This window comes from Sceloporus undulatus, chromosome 1 (genome assembly GCF_019175285.1).
Source record: "Sceloporus undulatus isolate JIND9_A2432 ecotype Alabama chromosome 1, SceUnd_v1.1, whole genome shotgun sequence".
NCBI lineage: Eukaryota > Metazoa > Chordata > Lepidosauria > Squamata > Phrynosomatidae > Sceloporus > Sceloporus undulatus.
In genome coordinates this window covers 31,349,578-31,366,031 of record NC_056522.1, presented here as the reverse complement: position 1 = coordinate 31,366,031, position 16,454 = coordinate 31,349,578, and the positions used below count along the sequence as shown (strand labels likewise).

Sequence of the window (16,454 nt, the reverse complement as noted above, 5' to 3'; positions counted from 1 at the left end):
CATACCCATTTTCATACAAAAATAATCACAGAAAACTACATAAACTCTCGTTAAACTCCTGTAATCTCATTTGGGAGACATTCTTGGAAAGTTTTTATTCATGTGTGCAATTACCAAATGAGTGAAGACTTACATCCCTAATCTCTGCATATATCTAGAAAACCCAGACCAAGCACTACATGCAAAAATATTGTTCATATGTTGCATATCTGTTGAAGGAAAAACCAAACCAGCCACTGGTTATATGTGTGTCAATGTTCTGAGTTTGTTTGCTTTGATTCATATTGGTACAACTTGGGAAATGCACACAGTACAGCCAGATGACAAAGAATGTGAATAAAGGCAGCCCAACATTTACCTGCCTTGTGCATGGACATGATAATATAATGTGTTAGTTTTTTTAAAGCTGAGTGTTTTTGAAGCCTAACAACTTTCAGAAACCCCAATAATGCTTACATTAGTCATATGTAAGATGGCTGAAGAAATTCATATCTAGATGTATTTTATTCCAGCTACTCATGTCCTCTATTTTGTTTTGTTTTTTAATTAAAGTAGCCAGGATTCGATGACAAGCAGATTACTTGCTTCTCTACTTTAAAACCTGATTCATCACAAACTACTGGCTTCCTTTTTCAATTATGATTTGGATTTAGATATCTAGTTTAGTATGAACAATACCCCGACCCAGAATCTTTGCCCAGCCTTTTCAGTTTTCATATTTAGTATAGCAGTTTACAAGGGTCTTTGGGTGTGTGTTTACTTTTCTGTTTCATTATTATAGACCATAGACCAGCATGAACATACTTGTCTTGGCAAGCAGAGGTTCTCCTGCCATCTAAGAATGTAAAGCACCACCTTACATCCCACCCATCATAACCCTTAGGCCAGAGGAGGAGGCAGCAGAAGAACTGGAGGAGAATGAGATGGTGGTGGCATAGTTTTTTCCTCACCAAAGAAAACAAGAAGAGGAAATGACAACAGTGGCCCTACACTAAGGGAGGACAAAAATCAGGTGTAGTGATGGCATTGCTACCACCACAATTGATCCCCCCCCCCCCTTCTTCAGGCTTCTCCTTCTCCTTGGAGGGCAGGGCTGCAACTATCATTGTTTCCTATTCTTGATTTCTTGAAAACTTATCCCAGCAATGAAAGAAGAAAAAGAAGCAGGAACACCACCTTCCAGCCTCTGCTAAAAACGGGAAAAGTGGATGCAGTAGTGCTTGATTACCTGAGGCAACCAGCCTAACAGTACTTCCAGTTTTGATGGATGTTTAGATGGTTCTTTTGTATGTGCTTCTTCTCTGTATGATCATTATAGAACATAGATCAGCCTATCCTCACATATATTATCCCAATGACCACAGTGCTGAGTGACGTGATCATAGATCTAGTCACATACATAGAGAATTTCATATTACTTGCTAGCTCTGTGGACATTATCAACAGCTGTACATCACTGCATAGAAGGCTAATGGCAGAATGGACCACACCAGCTTCATGAATTGGTTTGTCTAGAAGGCACAATCAACCCAAGGAAACTGGAGTCTTAAACCATCATACCGATCATTCCTCTTTACATCAGATCAACACATATATAGATTGCACAGTGAAAACGCAGTATTTGCCCCACTTTGGCTACTAGACTTCCAGTGTCATATAATCCATTTGATAATAAATAATCAAGTGATGTGCATGAATCTAACAACCAGTGCTTTGAATTCTGGTTTCATCACTGGAGTGTGGTGGAAGGTGGTAATGATGGAGGAGATATGGCTTAATACATTTTTTGAGGATTGGGCTGTGATTATTTCAGAAGCTGCCTGTGTCAGGAAAGTTTGCTGGCACTCATTAATCTCTATATATTTGCTGAGAACTTCAAAGAACTATGAACCAATATAATGTGTCTTAATTTAGCAGTGTTTTCCTACTTCAGGTATAGTGTAAAGGCTCATTTTAGGCTTTCTGCCCTCACATGAAATAGCTGTAATATAGGTTCTATTGTAAGTTTCTTTTTTTAGCTTAATGCAAGAAATGACTATATTTTTAAAACTGGCTTCATTGTGCTAAATTGCCACTCTCGGTTTTTACATAACTAAAGAATATAGAAAATTCATATAGCATTTGCCAGGACTTCAGGAGCTATATGACTCAGAATGACAGCTTGACTTTGTTTAAGCTCCATAATGCATGAACTGTAGCCTGCAAAGTAAATGAATAATGACACTGGTTGGATGATTGAATCATGTAATACCTTTAAATATTTTAGTAATCTGTACATCTAAAATAAATACCATGCATACAGAATAAATATAATAAATAGAGAATAGTATGACTGGAATGGACTAACAGCTCTCTGCTTAAACAAACTTCTTTAAGGTTCCTTATCACCAACTACTCATAGATATGCCCATTTAATTCAGACCATAAGCTAAACACAATTTAGGTTACAATCTTCTACCTGTCTACATATGATTAAAGCATATTATGTGAAATGGGAATTACTTATGAATTGACATAAGTAGTAGTCCCTTGGTATCCACTGGGGGCTGGTTCCAGGATCCCCATGAATACCAAAATCCATGAATGCTCAAGTCCTACTATGTACAATGGATTTAAATTATGTCCCTTACATAAAATGGCAAAATCATGGTTGGCTTTTTGGATATATATATATATATATATATATATATATATATATATATACACATACACACACACACACACACACACACACACACACACACATATATATCTCCAAGCTATGGGTGATAGAATCCGTGGATACTGAGGGATGACTTTATAGGTTTACATTGAACATGACCCTAAATAGTTTGCTAAATCAAGAAAATGTCACCTAGGAAGGCACCCCACCTCATATGCACAAAGCTAGAATCAATAGAAAAGCAGATGTCAATGAAAATATTTTCATAACATCAGGTATGGTATTAGCTTACATATCAAAAACTGATTTAGATTTCAAAAATTCTCCAAATGAAGTAGAAATGACCTGAGTCATTTGCAGGAGGAGAAAAAAAAATCTTATTCAAACATTAGGAAAGATACCTCAATTTTATCATTTAAAAATTGAATTCTGTGAATTTAACATAATTAAATACTAAAGTTAAGATTGTTGATGACAAAGTATTTCCCATTCCTATGTAAGAATGTGAAAGTTGGAGAGTGAAGAAAACTGATAGGAAAAAAAAAAACTCATTTGAACTGTGGTGTTGGAAAAAGAATTCAATAGATACTGGGGACCTCTAAAAAGACAAATGAATGGGTCTTGTAGCAAATCAAGCCCAAACTCTCCATACAAGCAAAGATGACTACTGGTAAACTGAGGTTGTCATAGGGGCTGTACAGACAAGCACACTGGATTGGGGCCAGGGCAGCCTCACTGGCAGCCCTGTGGCCCCAATCTGGCATTTTTCCAGGCCATGAAGAAGTGGCAAAATGCTGCTTCTCCATGGCCCAGAAAAGGGGTGTCCTTGGGGCTTCATGCCCCCGGATACCTTGGCACTACAGAGCTGAGGGGCAGAAGAAAGGGGGGACCTCTTTCTCCTTTACATCGTTGGCACAAAAAGTAGCTCTGAAACGGAGCTCCTCTCCATGCCGTTTGTAATGCGCCATAAACACCCTCCTGTGGCATGGTGATATGTCCTGTGTGACACACTGTTTGGATGCATCGCACAGGACATGTCATGGATATGCTCCCCGTGTGAGCGGGGCTGCGTTATCATGGCAGCGGCCACACGTAGTAGGGTTAGGGAGCATGCAGTTGCTGCATGCTCCCTAACCCTACTATCTGCCCCATGACAGCGTTTCCTGGCCTTCTGTCTCAGGCCATAGTTTTGCCACATCTTGAGAAGAAAGGACTCACTAGAAAAGACAATAATGCTTTGTAAAGTTGAGGGCAGTGGAAAAAGAGAAAGACCATATACCATAGGAATAGATTCAATCTGAGAAGCCACAGCCAGGAATCACCAAGAGTTGAGAGAGCAGCTGACTTTGGTTACTGTTAATGCCAAGTTTAGTTTCACAGTTAGTTATCTGAAACACAGATCTTAACAGGGGATTATTTCACTATTCATTATTTCACAATTCCCCCAATCCAGAAATAAAAATAACAAAAGTGATAATTTTAACAGCATTATTCTTTTTTTAAATACATGCACACGAACACTCATATATTATGCTGCTAGGAAAACAAACACAAACAAAGAATGTTATTTGCTAGATGTTTTGAACATCTCAAATTCTATTCTTTTTCAAAAAATCTAGCTTTCTAAGATGTTTTTTCATACTGAATTGAGAGGTAAACCAGGATTCCATTTATAGGCACAGAAGATGATCTGAACACAAATATATCTTTCTTTTTGAAGTTTATTATTATAGTTATTAGACCAGCACATAGAAAATAGGAAATAATAGAGATCAGATCAGTACAAAATCCTCTGTTATTGAAGCTAATGAGATTCCATCATTGCATCTTGTCCACAGATTATATTTGTAGACATTATTGATGCTACCATATTTGATTTGTATGACATTTGACTGTAATATCTGTTAACTGAATCAATAAAAAGTGAAGATGGTGGCCAATGTTCTGTTTAGTTAAGTATTCTGTTTAGTTAAGTGTACAGTGCTTAAGTATACTAAGTAGGAATCATGATTATAAAAGAGTTACTAAATTTACTTATCTGTAACTCACCCGTAAGAGCAGCTTTGGTGCCACAATAAACTACAGTTCCCAGAATTATATAGCCTTGAGCCATGGCAGTAAAAATGGTGTCACACTGGATTATTTCTGTAGTGTGGATTCAGACTAAGTAGCTGATAGAGAATAATGTCTGATGAGTTTATATGTTGGGATATATTTCCAAACATGTGAAACTTTACATGGTGTGATATTTTCCCAAACATGTAAAGCTACAAAGAGTTTGATCTAATGTGCATACAGTAATAAGTTCCCAAAACTGTATGCAAGGATGTCCAAAAGATTACCCTCTTCATAATCTCAGTTTCCTACTTGTTTGCAAGCTTCACACAGTGGTCTCCTGATATTGAAAAATGAACACTTCTGTTACTAAGCAAACTCTGCAGATATCATATATCTGTCTATCTACCTGTCTATCTATCTTTTCCTCCTTTCCTATATTTTCTTATCTTTAATTCCGTATGAGGATGAGAAGAAATGAGAAGACAGGAAACTTGTCTGATAGAAGCCGAGGCAATAAAAATCTTCATTGGCCAAAGCATTGCTGAAAATATGTCCATCATTTAGACGGGGTGCAAAATAATTCTGACATATATTTGAATGTTTCATAAAATGGTTTTCTGTGGGGAGGAGGAAGGGATGTTTATGTACAGAATGCAAGCATAATGCAGTGTGCAATGAAAAAAGTTTGTCATTCCCTTTCCCCCAGCTATGTCATATCCACTCATGGAATTATATATATCCATAAATTGTTAAGCACTTGTTGATCCTTCTATTGATATATTTTAAAAATTATTGGTTGTATTGGCGTAAGCACATGTAAAAGAAAACAAATCAATGCATGAACAATTTCCCCCCGCCTTGACAACTGAACTATTTTTGATGTCACATTTATTTTTTAGATGCATTGTTCTATAAAACAATACAGTTTTAATCTACATGGGAATAAGGTGTGTAAAGCCAGCAGTTGTTTCTGTAGACTTTCCTTCAGTGGGCCAATAAGAATATTTGTCCATAGAAAGACTCTTGAATGACTCAATGCTTGTTTCATTTCAGTGCGGAAGCAGTTAGAAACCTTCTCATGGTAAGTGTCAACTCCACTGGGAGCATATTCACTGAAACCGCAACATGGTCTTTCATTTAATAAGTCTTCATGGCTTACCTTTTGATGATAGCAATTCTCTTAAGATGGACCACACATTGGTATCACAGTGTTGCAGGAACCATTTATATTTCTCTTGTATTTCATTCCTTTATAATTGGCTTCTCGGGTATATAATATTGCTTCATGCTACTTATTTTTCCCCTTTAAGCCCCACTTAATGCTGCTCTTTTAATCTAACAAGTGGAAAAAAGGAAAGATATTGGAAGTAATTTAGCAATTATTCCAAGAAATAAGAGATTTAATGGGTCAGAGCTTGTGAAATCTAAGCAACAGTTTTGACAATTCCCTCTCTTTTGCTTTAGATCAGCTTTTCAAGACTGTAATTCTGTACATACTTACCTGGGAATAAAGCTTAATTTACAGGGGCTACCTGTCAATCCACGGCACATCACTTGTATGTGATGAATCCTCAAGCTTGTATTTATTGACATGGCTTGTAGGGATAATAATAATAATGAGGTAATTTTCAGTTGAACCTATCCATGTTAGGCAAGCATAGTATTTTGGGAAGCAGAGGCTGTGGCTACTGGGAATGTACTAAGGCTAGGGTGGGGAGTTAGAATTCCTTTGTTTTGCTGCCAGGTTGCAGTCAAAAAAACAACAACTTTAAAGTGAAAATAATCTGATAAAAGCTTCAGACAAACACAAAAATGTTGTAAGAGAGCAAGAACCTATGTCATATCTGTCACAGAAAATCTAAACAAACTGAATTCAGAGACATAACATTGCTGCTCTGGAAAATCAGTGTGCAAAGGGATCTTGTAGCACCTTTGAAACTAACTGAAAGAAAGAAACTAGTAACATGAGCATTTGTAGATTTGAGCATTTGTAGACTTAATGCATTTGAGGCAGCAGACTCAAGCCTATGAAGGCTCATGCTACCAGCTTCTTTCTCTCTGTTAGTCTCAAAGGGGCTGCAAGATCCTTTGCACTCTAATAGAGTTAGACACTGAGGTTAAGGCTGTATAAGCAAAATCTTAAATCATGAACCAAACTGGACTATTGGGGCCAATTAACTCTAGATTTGATCAGATTGGTCCATGGGCCACAGTGCTTCTGGGTGATCCTGAGACTGGGATTTTAAAAATAACCATGGAAATGCATGACTATGCATATTTTTAAAATGGTCATTTAAGGCAAACTCCAAACTGGTGTGATGCAGAGGGTGAGAAGGGAGCTGGATTGGCATATTGACAGCTGTATTGTGCAATCTCGATTACAAATTTCACCAACACTCTTCAATCTCAGTGCTTATGAAGCAGAATCGTGTGAACTTGTAGACGTTATATAGTGAATTATCTCCTGCATCTCTTCATTTTATTGCTAGATTTTTCTGTGTTTATAGGAGAACATGAAAAAATTCTGATGGAGGGTAGTTGGTTGTTGACTGTCATCTGATTTGGTCTACTTGAGTTATTCTTTTTAAAAAACTTTCTTTCTGTCTTATTGAATAGTTATGCTTAATCTTCTAGTTGTCTTTCCTATTTGTTACTTTATATGTAAAGTCGAAGGCTTTCATGGCCGGCATCCATAGATTTTGTGGGGTTTTTGGGCTATGTGGCCATGTTCCAGAAAAGTTTCTTCCTGACGTTTCGCCAGCATCTGTGGCTGGCATCTCAGATGCTGGCAAAATGTCAGGAAGAAACTTTTCTGGAACATGGCCACATAGACAGAAAAACCCACAAAAAACTATGTTACTTTATATATTTATGAATGTGTATGTATTTAGACAGCAAAACATATCCTAAACCATTGACATCCCAGTTATGCCTAGTTATGTTTGATAGGTATCAGATGGATGGGAGTCATCACAGAAAAAACAGAGAACTGTCTGGGACTAGTCTGAGATAAAGAGGGGATCCCACTATTGCTATCTGCCTTCAGGGTGTGTAGCAAATGAGCAGGGCTAAAATGCCATGATATTATACCATTAATAACATGCTCTATTACCTTCAGAGGGACCACTGAATAGCTATAGGGCAGGAAGAAAGATTCATGAGCCTCCTCTGCCCCTGAACTAATAAAAGAGAGCTGCATCAGGATTTTTAAGCATTTCGGATATGGAATAAAAAATGTAAATATACAAGGTGGACTGGATCCTCAAAACCATTTTTCTCTGCTGACACTGCCAGTTTTAATCAAGATACAGTAAAAAGTTTGTCTACAGTTTTACTTTATGAAACTAGGGCAGAAAAACTTTGGTTCTCCAGTTGCTTTGGACTTCATCTCCCTGATGAACTAGCCAGCATGGCCAATGGAAGAAACTGTAGATCAGAACATCGAGGGGGCTTAAGAGAAGGAAGAAAAACTATTTTCTGTGGGAGAGAGACAGAGTGATTCCAGTACCATGCAAATTGACCCCTATTTGTACAATCTTTCCCCTTCTTTGTTTTCTCCTGCATTATTTGTGCCCCTGCCTATCTGTTCAGAAGCAGATGGGAGTGGTTGTGAGGGAGATTTCAAGATAGATGTGTATACCACCAGCAGTGTCTGATCCAATAGTGTCACTGGCAGAGTGCGGGGGGGGGGGGGGGGGGGGTGCAGACTGCATTGGTTAACACCTCAGATAGAGGGATGATGCCCTGTTGCTTCCCCCACCACTTGCTGTGGCTCAGTTTTCCTTTGGAGAACCAGGCCACAGCAAGGAACTGGGACAAGTGTGCACACTCCCCTGCACCTCCTTGTCACATCAGGGAGGGATAGGGAGGCATGCCTGCTTGGCTCAGCTCCTTGTCACAGCTCAGTTTGCATTGGGAGAACCGGGCCATGGCAAGAAGTTGGGCTGAATAAGCATGCATGCCCTACTCCTCCTTGCCACAGCCCGGTTCTCCCCTGACTGAACATGCACATGCCTCCTTCGTCTCTCCTTGCCATGGCTCATTTTTCCTCCAGGGGAGAACTGGGTCATGGCAAGGAGAGGGGGGGGAACTGAGCGAGGCTGGCCCAGCTCCTTCTCGCGGCCCATTTCTCCCATGGAAAACCAAGCTGCAACAAGGAAGGGCGGGACATACCTCCTCATGGAACCCTACCTCTTCTGGGTCAGAAGCCCTACCTCCAAACCAGGTGACACCAGAGCCTGAGACGCCACTGGTTTGAGGTGATAATGAGTTGACACAATTGAATAGAACATTTCAAGCCTGTATTGTGTCTCTCTCTTTAAAAAATCTATGCAATGTTTGAGTGAAAGCTAGTTTATTTGAATTAATGTTACATTAAAAAAAATACTGTGGGAAAATGTGCTTCTGGCACTTGATCTAATGTTGGGATTATTTAATGCACATTCCTGCCCTAGAATTTCACAACTGAAAGAATAATGGTTTTGTTCTTTTAGGTATTTGAGAGTATTACCAAGTTGTTCACTTTTTTTTGGTTCACTCCCCCCTGCATTTTACACAGCAGGCAATAGGGAGCAAGAAATAAACTTATCTTTTCACTAGTTCATCTCTCCAAATGGGTTATTATAGTGGCATAAAGAAAGGATCTCCATCCACAAAAAAGGAGATACAAAAGACTGCAGCAGCTGTAGGACCATAGCACTGATCTCCCACACAAGCAAAATTATGCTCAAAATTCTGCAACATAGACTTCAACCAGGGCATTTTTCTGCCCTTCAGCTAGGGCAGAAAAATAAAATGCACAGATATAGGATGGGGGACACCTGGCTGAATGAGACTACATGTGAAAGGGATCTGGGAGTCCAAGTAGACCACAAGTTGAACATGAGTGAACAGTGCGATGCGGCAGCTAAAAAGGCCAATGCAATTTTACGCTGCATCAATAAAAGTATAGTGTCTAGATCAAGAGAAGTAATAGTGCCACAGTATTCTGCTTTGGTCAGGCCCCACCTGGAATATGGGTCACCACCATGCAGAGGGCCTTTTCTAACTCGGCCCCCAAGCTCTAGAACTCGCTTCCCGACGAGCTCCACTCGGCCGCCTCGCTGGAACAATTTAAAAAGGGGTTAAAAACACATCTATTCCAGCAGGCATACCCTGACCCCTGATGACCCCTGATGTACTCCCTTCCTCTCTCCTCTCAGCAGCATTGTTGAGCTAGCATGAGACTGTTTACTGTATGATTTGCTTTTATGATGTTTTTAATTGTTTTTATTGTTATATGTATTGTGTTGTGAAACCGCCTTGATCTCTGGAAAGGCGGTATATAAATAAAAATTTATTATTATTATTATTATTATTATTATTATTATTATTAATATTGTGTCCAGTTCTGGGCACCACAATTAGAAAAGGACATTGAGAAACTGGAGCGTGTCAAAAGGAGGGTGACTAAAATGGTGAAGGGTCTGGAAACCATGCCCTATGAGGAACAACTTAGGGAGCTGGGTATGTTTAGCCTGGAGAAAAGAAGATTAAGAGGTGATATGATAGCCTTGTTTAAATATTTGAAGGAGTATCACATTGAGGAGGGAACAAGCTTGTTTTCTGCTGCTCCAGAGAACAGGACCAGGAACAATGGATCCAAGCTGCAGAAAAAAGAGATTCCACCTCAACATTAGGAGAAACTTCCTGACAGTAAGGGCTGTTCGACAGGGGAACAAACTCCCTCGGAGTGTAGTGGAGTCTCCTTTTTTGGAGGTCTTTAAGCAGAGGCTGGATGGCCATCTGTCGGGAATGCTTTAATTTGGATTTCTTTCATGGCAGGGGGTTGGACTGGATGGCTCTTGTGGTCTCTTCTAACTCTACAATTCTATGATTCTATGATTCATACATGGAGAAAGAAATCCCAGAGGTCTAAGCGGGGTTCAGGAAAGGAAGAGGCACTAGGGACCACACTGCAAACATATGATAGATAACAAAGTGCACTAGAGAATTTAAAAAAAATAATAAAAAATAAAATCAGCATGTGTGTTATAGACTATAGCAAAGCCTTCGACTGCACAGATCATGAAAGGCTATGAAATGCCCTTAAAGACATGGCAGTGCCAACACATCTGATAGTCCTGATGAGGAATCTGTACTCAAGAGAAGAGGCTACTGTCAGAACAGAACACGGAGAAACAGAATGGTTCTCAATTGGCAAAGAGGTCAGGCAAGGCTGCATCCTTTCACCCTACTTGTTCAACTTGTATGTAGAACATATTACAAGAAAAGCAGGCCTGGACACAGAAGTAGGGGGAAGGAATATCAACAATCTAAGATACGCAGATGACACCATAGTACTAGGAGAAAAACCTCACAGACCTGGAACGCCTATTAAGGAAGCACAAGAAAGAAAGTGCAAAGGCAGGCTTAATGTTGAACATAAAGAAAACAAAAAGAATGACCACGGAGAATCTCCACAAATTCAACCTAGAAAATGAGGAAACAGAAATAGTAAAAGAATTCTCATGCCTGGGATCAAACATTGATAGGGAGAGGGACTGCAGCCAGGAGATCAGAAGAGGAATGGGGAAGGGTGGTTATGAAAGAACTAGGAAAGATTCTAAATTGCAAAGATATACAACTCAGCACAAAAGTCAGAATCATACAAGCCATCATATTCCCTATTACCCAAGAATGGATGTGAGAGCTGAACAGTTAAGAAACAAGATAGGAAGAAAATCAATGCATTTGAGATGTGATGCTGGAGAAGAATGTTGAGGATCCTGTAGACAGCAAAAAGAACAAAGCAGATCAAGCCGGAAATATCCCTGGAAGCCAAGTTGACAAAACTGAGGCTGTCATACTTTGGGCACATCATGTGAAGGGACTTATTGGAAAAAATAATAATGCTAAGAAAGGTGAAGGGAAGCAGAAATTAAGGAAGGCTGCATGCTAGATAGATGGACTCCATTAAAGAGGACACAGGTTTGGGCTTGCAGGAATTAAGCAGAGCAGTGGAGAATAGGGGGTCTTGGAGATGTCTCATCCATAGGGTTGCCATGTGTTGAGATAGACTTGAGGGCAGATAACAACAACAAATGGATATACTTCTTTGCTAGGAAAGTAGTCATTAACTTAGTGGCCAAAAATGCCAGACCCACTCTATATCTGCTACAGTCTGTTAACACAAATCAAGGCCAGTTCAGTGGTGAATCCAATACTTTTGGATGTGGCATTTTGTTGGCTGTTGCTGAGTGTGGACAGCTGGATCTGGCTAGCAAACACTGTCATTTTATAAACAAAGGGCCAGTGCCAGTTGCTCTGAGCCTTGTCACTTGTTGCAAGGAAGGAAGGAGGGAAGGAAGATTCCTGTCTCCTCAGGTCCACTGTTGATGGCAACTTCCCTGGCAAACACCCTCCTTGCAGAACCTTACTGTCAGCATGTCACTTGCTTGGTGTCAGAACGGGGTGCCCAGCCACATGAGCATGGGGTAATCCCTACTAATTGATCACATGACTGGGCACCCTACTCTGACCTCACCAGAAGTGATGTCACCAAAAAGGTTCTTCTGCCAGGGAGCTCCTTTTGTGGCTGGCAGGGCGGCAGTGGTAGATTTAAGGAGGACAGGGCACCATTGCCAATACATAGTTGGCCTTGGCAACCACCTGGACAAGACAGTTTACATGTCACATGCTTCCAAGCTGCCTGGAAGCTGCTTGGTCATTTACATTGGGGCAGTGTTACGTTTACATGCCACATGCTGCTGGAACATCATGAAGATGGTTTCCAAGCCATGGCATGGGCAGAAAAGCTGGCTTTTTGCTGCCTGAAAAAAGGAGCGGCTATTTGTCACCCTTTTGGGGGGCAGCTTCAGGGTGGATTGGAGCCACAGCGTGCAGTTGCTGAGGATTCAGAAGAGGGCAGGGCTTCAAGCTGTGCCTTCCACTGATCTCTTTTGCCCTTAAGAAGGCAATGGTAGCTCTGAAGGAACTGGAGAGATCTGCAGTTGAAAAAGGAGAAACCATCCATGGGATAACTATCATGTGGATGCTCCACCATGCATGGCTTTGTGGAAGACTAATGAGAAGAAAGCTATTGCTGAAACAAACTGATATTAAAGGCTTTTTGATTTTTTCTTTAAAAAGTCACATGGGAGACACAAAAAGCCTGTGGGAAAAACAGAGCAGATGTTTATTATATTTTTGCAATTTGCCATTATACACAGTTAAAACTCTAGAAATAATTAATTACAGCAGTGTTTCTTAACCTTTCGTTTATCAGGAATCTTTTGTAAATATCTTTTGTTGATCCCAAGACTTAACTCAAGATATAAAACCCTGATGATGATGTTGATGATGATGATAAATTATTATTATTATTATTATTATTATTATTATTATTACTACTATTATTATTACACTGAACAATTACACTAACCCATCAATCTACCCTCAGAGGAGGCTGATAGGGAGGAAAGACTTTTCTCCAACTTCTTCCTGCCAGCTTTTGGCTGGAGTGGATTGAAAGGAAATGCATTGGGCCATCCAACCAGCCAGCCAGACTTTGGCTTGGTTCCTGTCATATGGTTGCTCCACTGAGAGAAGTCAGTGGGCTGAGCAGCCTTCAAATCTTCATGGATGCCCTGTGAGGACATCACAGACCCTGGGGTATGCAGACTACATATTAAGAACCACTGCATTACAACATAATAGAATTTTAAACTCTAAACCTCTTCTCATGGATCATCAGATTGTGGGTAATTTTCTATACAGCATTTAAGCTTTGCATTACACATCTCCAAAGCACTGACACGAAATGTGGATGTTCTGAAAGATACATATTTACCAGCATTAGGCAGCAGAAAGTAAAGTATCAGAGAATATGACCTTCCCATCATTGATTTTAACAGTGGATGTATTTCTATGATAACTTTAGCTGGAACAATCTCAGAACATGTAAGTAATATCTTCAACAGATAGAGAATCACAGCTGCATATGCTATCCCACTCAGCTGTCTTCTTTTGTCAAAGGGAGAACATTTAATCTTGCCTGAGTAAATGTTATTCTCATCTTGATATTTGGCAAATCCAACAGGCACCTTGGAAGTGATAAATATAGCAATGAAAGAGGCATACAAACTACTAGATTGACAAGTTTTAAGCTGCTACCACACTGCAGATATAGTTTGTTGTGGTAGCAGGAGCTCTCTAATGGAGAAAGCTAAACATCTCACAAAACTACAAATCCCAGAATTCCATAGCATAGAGCCACGGCAGTTAAAGTCATGTCAAACTGCATTAATTCTGCAACACAGATGCAGCCTTAATCCCAGCTGTCTGAGAATGCAGCTCTATATCCTTGAGCCTCAGCAATAAGATTAGTTTAGCTCTATCATGTCCTTGAGCTAATAGAAAATCTCAAATTCATGGTAGCAAGCTGTATTTTTTTTCTGGCATGATTTTTGGCCCATGTCTTTGTATACCAACAAGAAAAATTCTGAATCCTGCTTAAAAATAAATTTTAGCCACCTGCCCCCCTCCAATAAAAAAGCAGACTTAATCTAAAGCTTTCAGCATTGATAGTCATTCAACACAGTTCTGCATGAACTAATTCTAATTAGGTGGATACAAGAATTACTCTTTCCAATGAGTCTAGATTAGCCACGGCCCAAACAGAAGCCCTATATAGAAGTTTTGGGATAACTCTAATCCTACACAGTTCTGAAATGGTTTGAATTTTTTTGTGCAATAAAACTAATAGTCTATTTAAGGTTTAGTGGCAAGCCAGTGTGGAGTAGTGGTGTTAGTGTTGGACTAGGACTCTGGAGACCATGGTTCCCATCTCCAGCTCAGCCATAAAACCCACTGGGTGACCTTGGGCAAATTGCACTCTCTCAAGCAATGGCAAACCCCCTCTTTCCAAGAAACCCCTGTGGTAGGTTTACTTTAGGAGCACAATAAAGGCACACATAACAACAACAATTTTCTAGTGGCTAACAGAACTTTTTTGGACCATTCACCAGTCCACTGAAAAACTACCCCAAGGTACTTAAAGAAAGATATTTGCTCAAGTGTATTTATGGCAATTGACCAAGTAACTTTTTCAATCCGTAGGGAGAGGTGGGATATAGATGATAATAATAATAATGATGATGATGATGATGATGATGATGATGATGATGATGATGATGATGATAATAATTGCTGCTGCTGTTGTTGTTTAGATTTGCCAAATATCATAATTTTTGTTTTTTGGTAGTTAATAGAAAGGAACTCATTTCAACAGTAGAAACTAAACTGTTCCAACAATCTTATGTAAACTTAGATGAGCATAAGAAATCGGAATCATCTACAAAAAGGAGAATTTAGTATTTCTAGTTTCCATGTGGAAAAGTTTCTTTGGTCTGGTAAGACCAACATTGATGTTTTTGGCTTTGACACAAAATATTATATGTGGTGCAAAGCCAACAACGCTCCTTGCCCTAAGGACACTATCCTCATGGTGCATAGTGGTGTTGGTGTGTGCATGTTTTTCCTTGGCAGGGATTAAAAATCTGGTCAACAGCAGCAATAATAATAATTTGCATCATAGTCTTATGCATAAATAATCTTATTTGTGATATGCTTCATAGTTTATTTGTGTTCATAGTTCATGTTTCTTTTGTGGTATGGTATATGGTATGGTATTATTTCACTCGTAGATGTAGGTTTTTTTACCCTTTCTATCCTATATCTTCTTTGGTTATAAAACTCCTGTTTACAACTATGAACAAAAAATATTAGTGGACTGGATGGATGGATGTAGCACAGGGAAAAGCAGCCTTCTCAGAAGCTTGCCTCCTTTCTGTCCCAGCTCTGCTTCTTTTCCCCAGTGCTCACATAGTCCATTTTTGGTCTCTTTTGACATCTTTAGAGGCTAGAGGGATTGTATCTCATTGTAGTTCACTGTTATCCATAGCAGGTCATTTACTCAAATATCATAACTGGGAATCACCAGTCCACAGAACTTCCACCTTTTCAGGATTGAATTTCAGTTTATTGGCCCACCTGCAGCTATGGGTCTAATACCTGCCTTGACTCCAATGACAGGGAGAAGCAGATCAGCATGGTGGTGACACCAAATTTTCTGGTGGCTTCTTCCAGTGACTTCATATAGATAAGAAACAGCCCGGGTTAAAGAATGGAACATGGTGGCGCACACACATCCCACATACACATACATAGTTTAATAATGAGGAGGATATTCTGAAGGATAGTGATGGACTCACAGGAACTTCCTGGCTGAGTCTGGAATTTATGTCTGGCTCTCCAGGAGTAGTCTGACTCCAGGCAGTCTAAATTAGACTTGCTACCACTCGATGAATTATAATGCCCAGGTTGTACATGTCTAGGAGAGATCATAGCTGCTGCATTGGCCATAACTGGTGAAATGCACTCTTGAGTTAAAGATGCTCCTTTTAAAAAGTGTATACTGGTTGAGTCTTTCTTATCTGGAATTCCAAAATCTGAAATATTCCAAAAACCCAAACTTGTTTCATGGATGGCTGGGATAGTGACAACTTTGTTTTCTGTACACAAACTTTGTTTCATGAACAAGATTAGTTAAACTATTGTATAAAATTACTTTCAGACTATGTGTATAAGGTGTACACACTTCTTGAATATCATAAATGAATTCTGTGTTTAGACTTGAGTCTCAACTCCAAGATATATATCATTTGTATGCAAATACAGGTATTCCAAAATCCAA

General features: G+C 39.5%; 1 protein-coding gene across 5 annotated transcripts in view; it reads left to right on the top strand.

Moving 5' to 3' along the window:
• The window catches only part of MTA3 (metastasis associated 1 family member 3), a 166,244-nt gene that overhangs the window by 139,780 nt on the left and 10,010 nt on the right, over nucleotides 1-16,454 (top strand). For 2 of the 5 annotated variants that reach the window (XM_042442507.1, XM_042442524.1), the window contains one exon: nucleotides 5,774-5,801. The exons of 2 other annotated variants lie outside the window; for them this stretch is intronic. In XM_042442507.1, coding sequence (XP_042298441.1) covers nucleotides 5,774-5,801 — 28 coding nt within the window. Of the gene's footprint in view, nucleotides 1-781; nucleotides 996-5,773; nucleotides 5,802-16,454 lie in introns of those variants that run through there. One more of the 5 variants, XM_042442515.1, reaches the window with a different exon arrangement.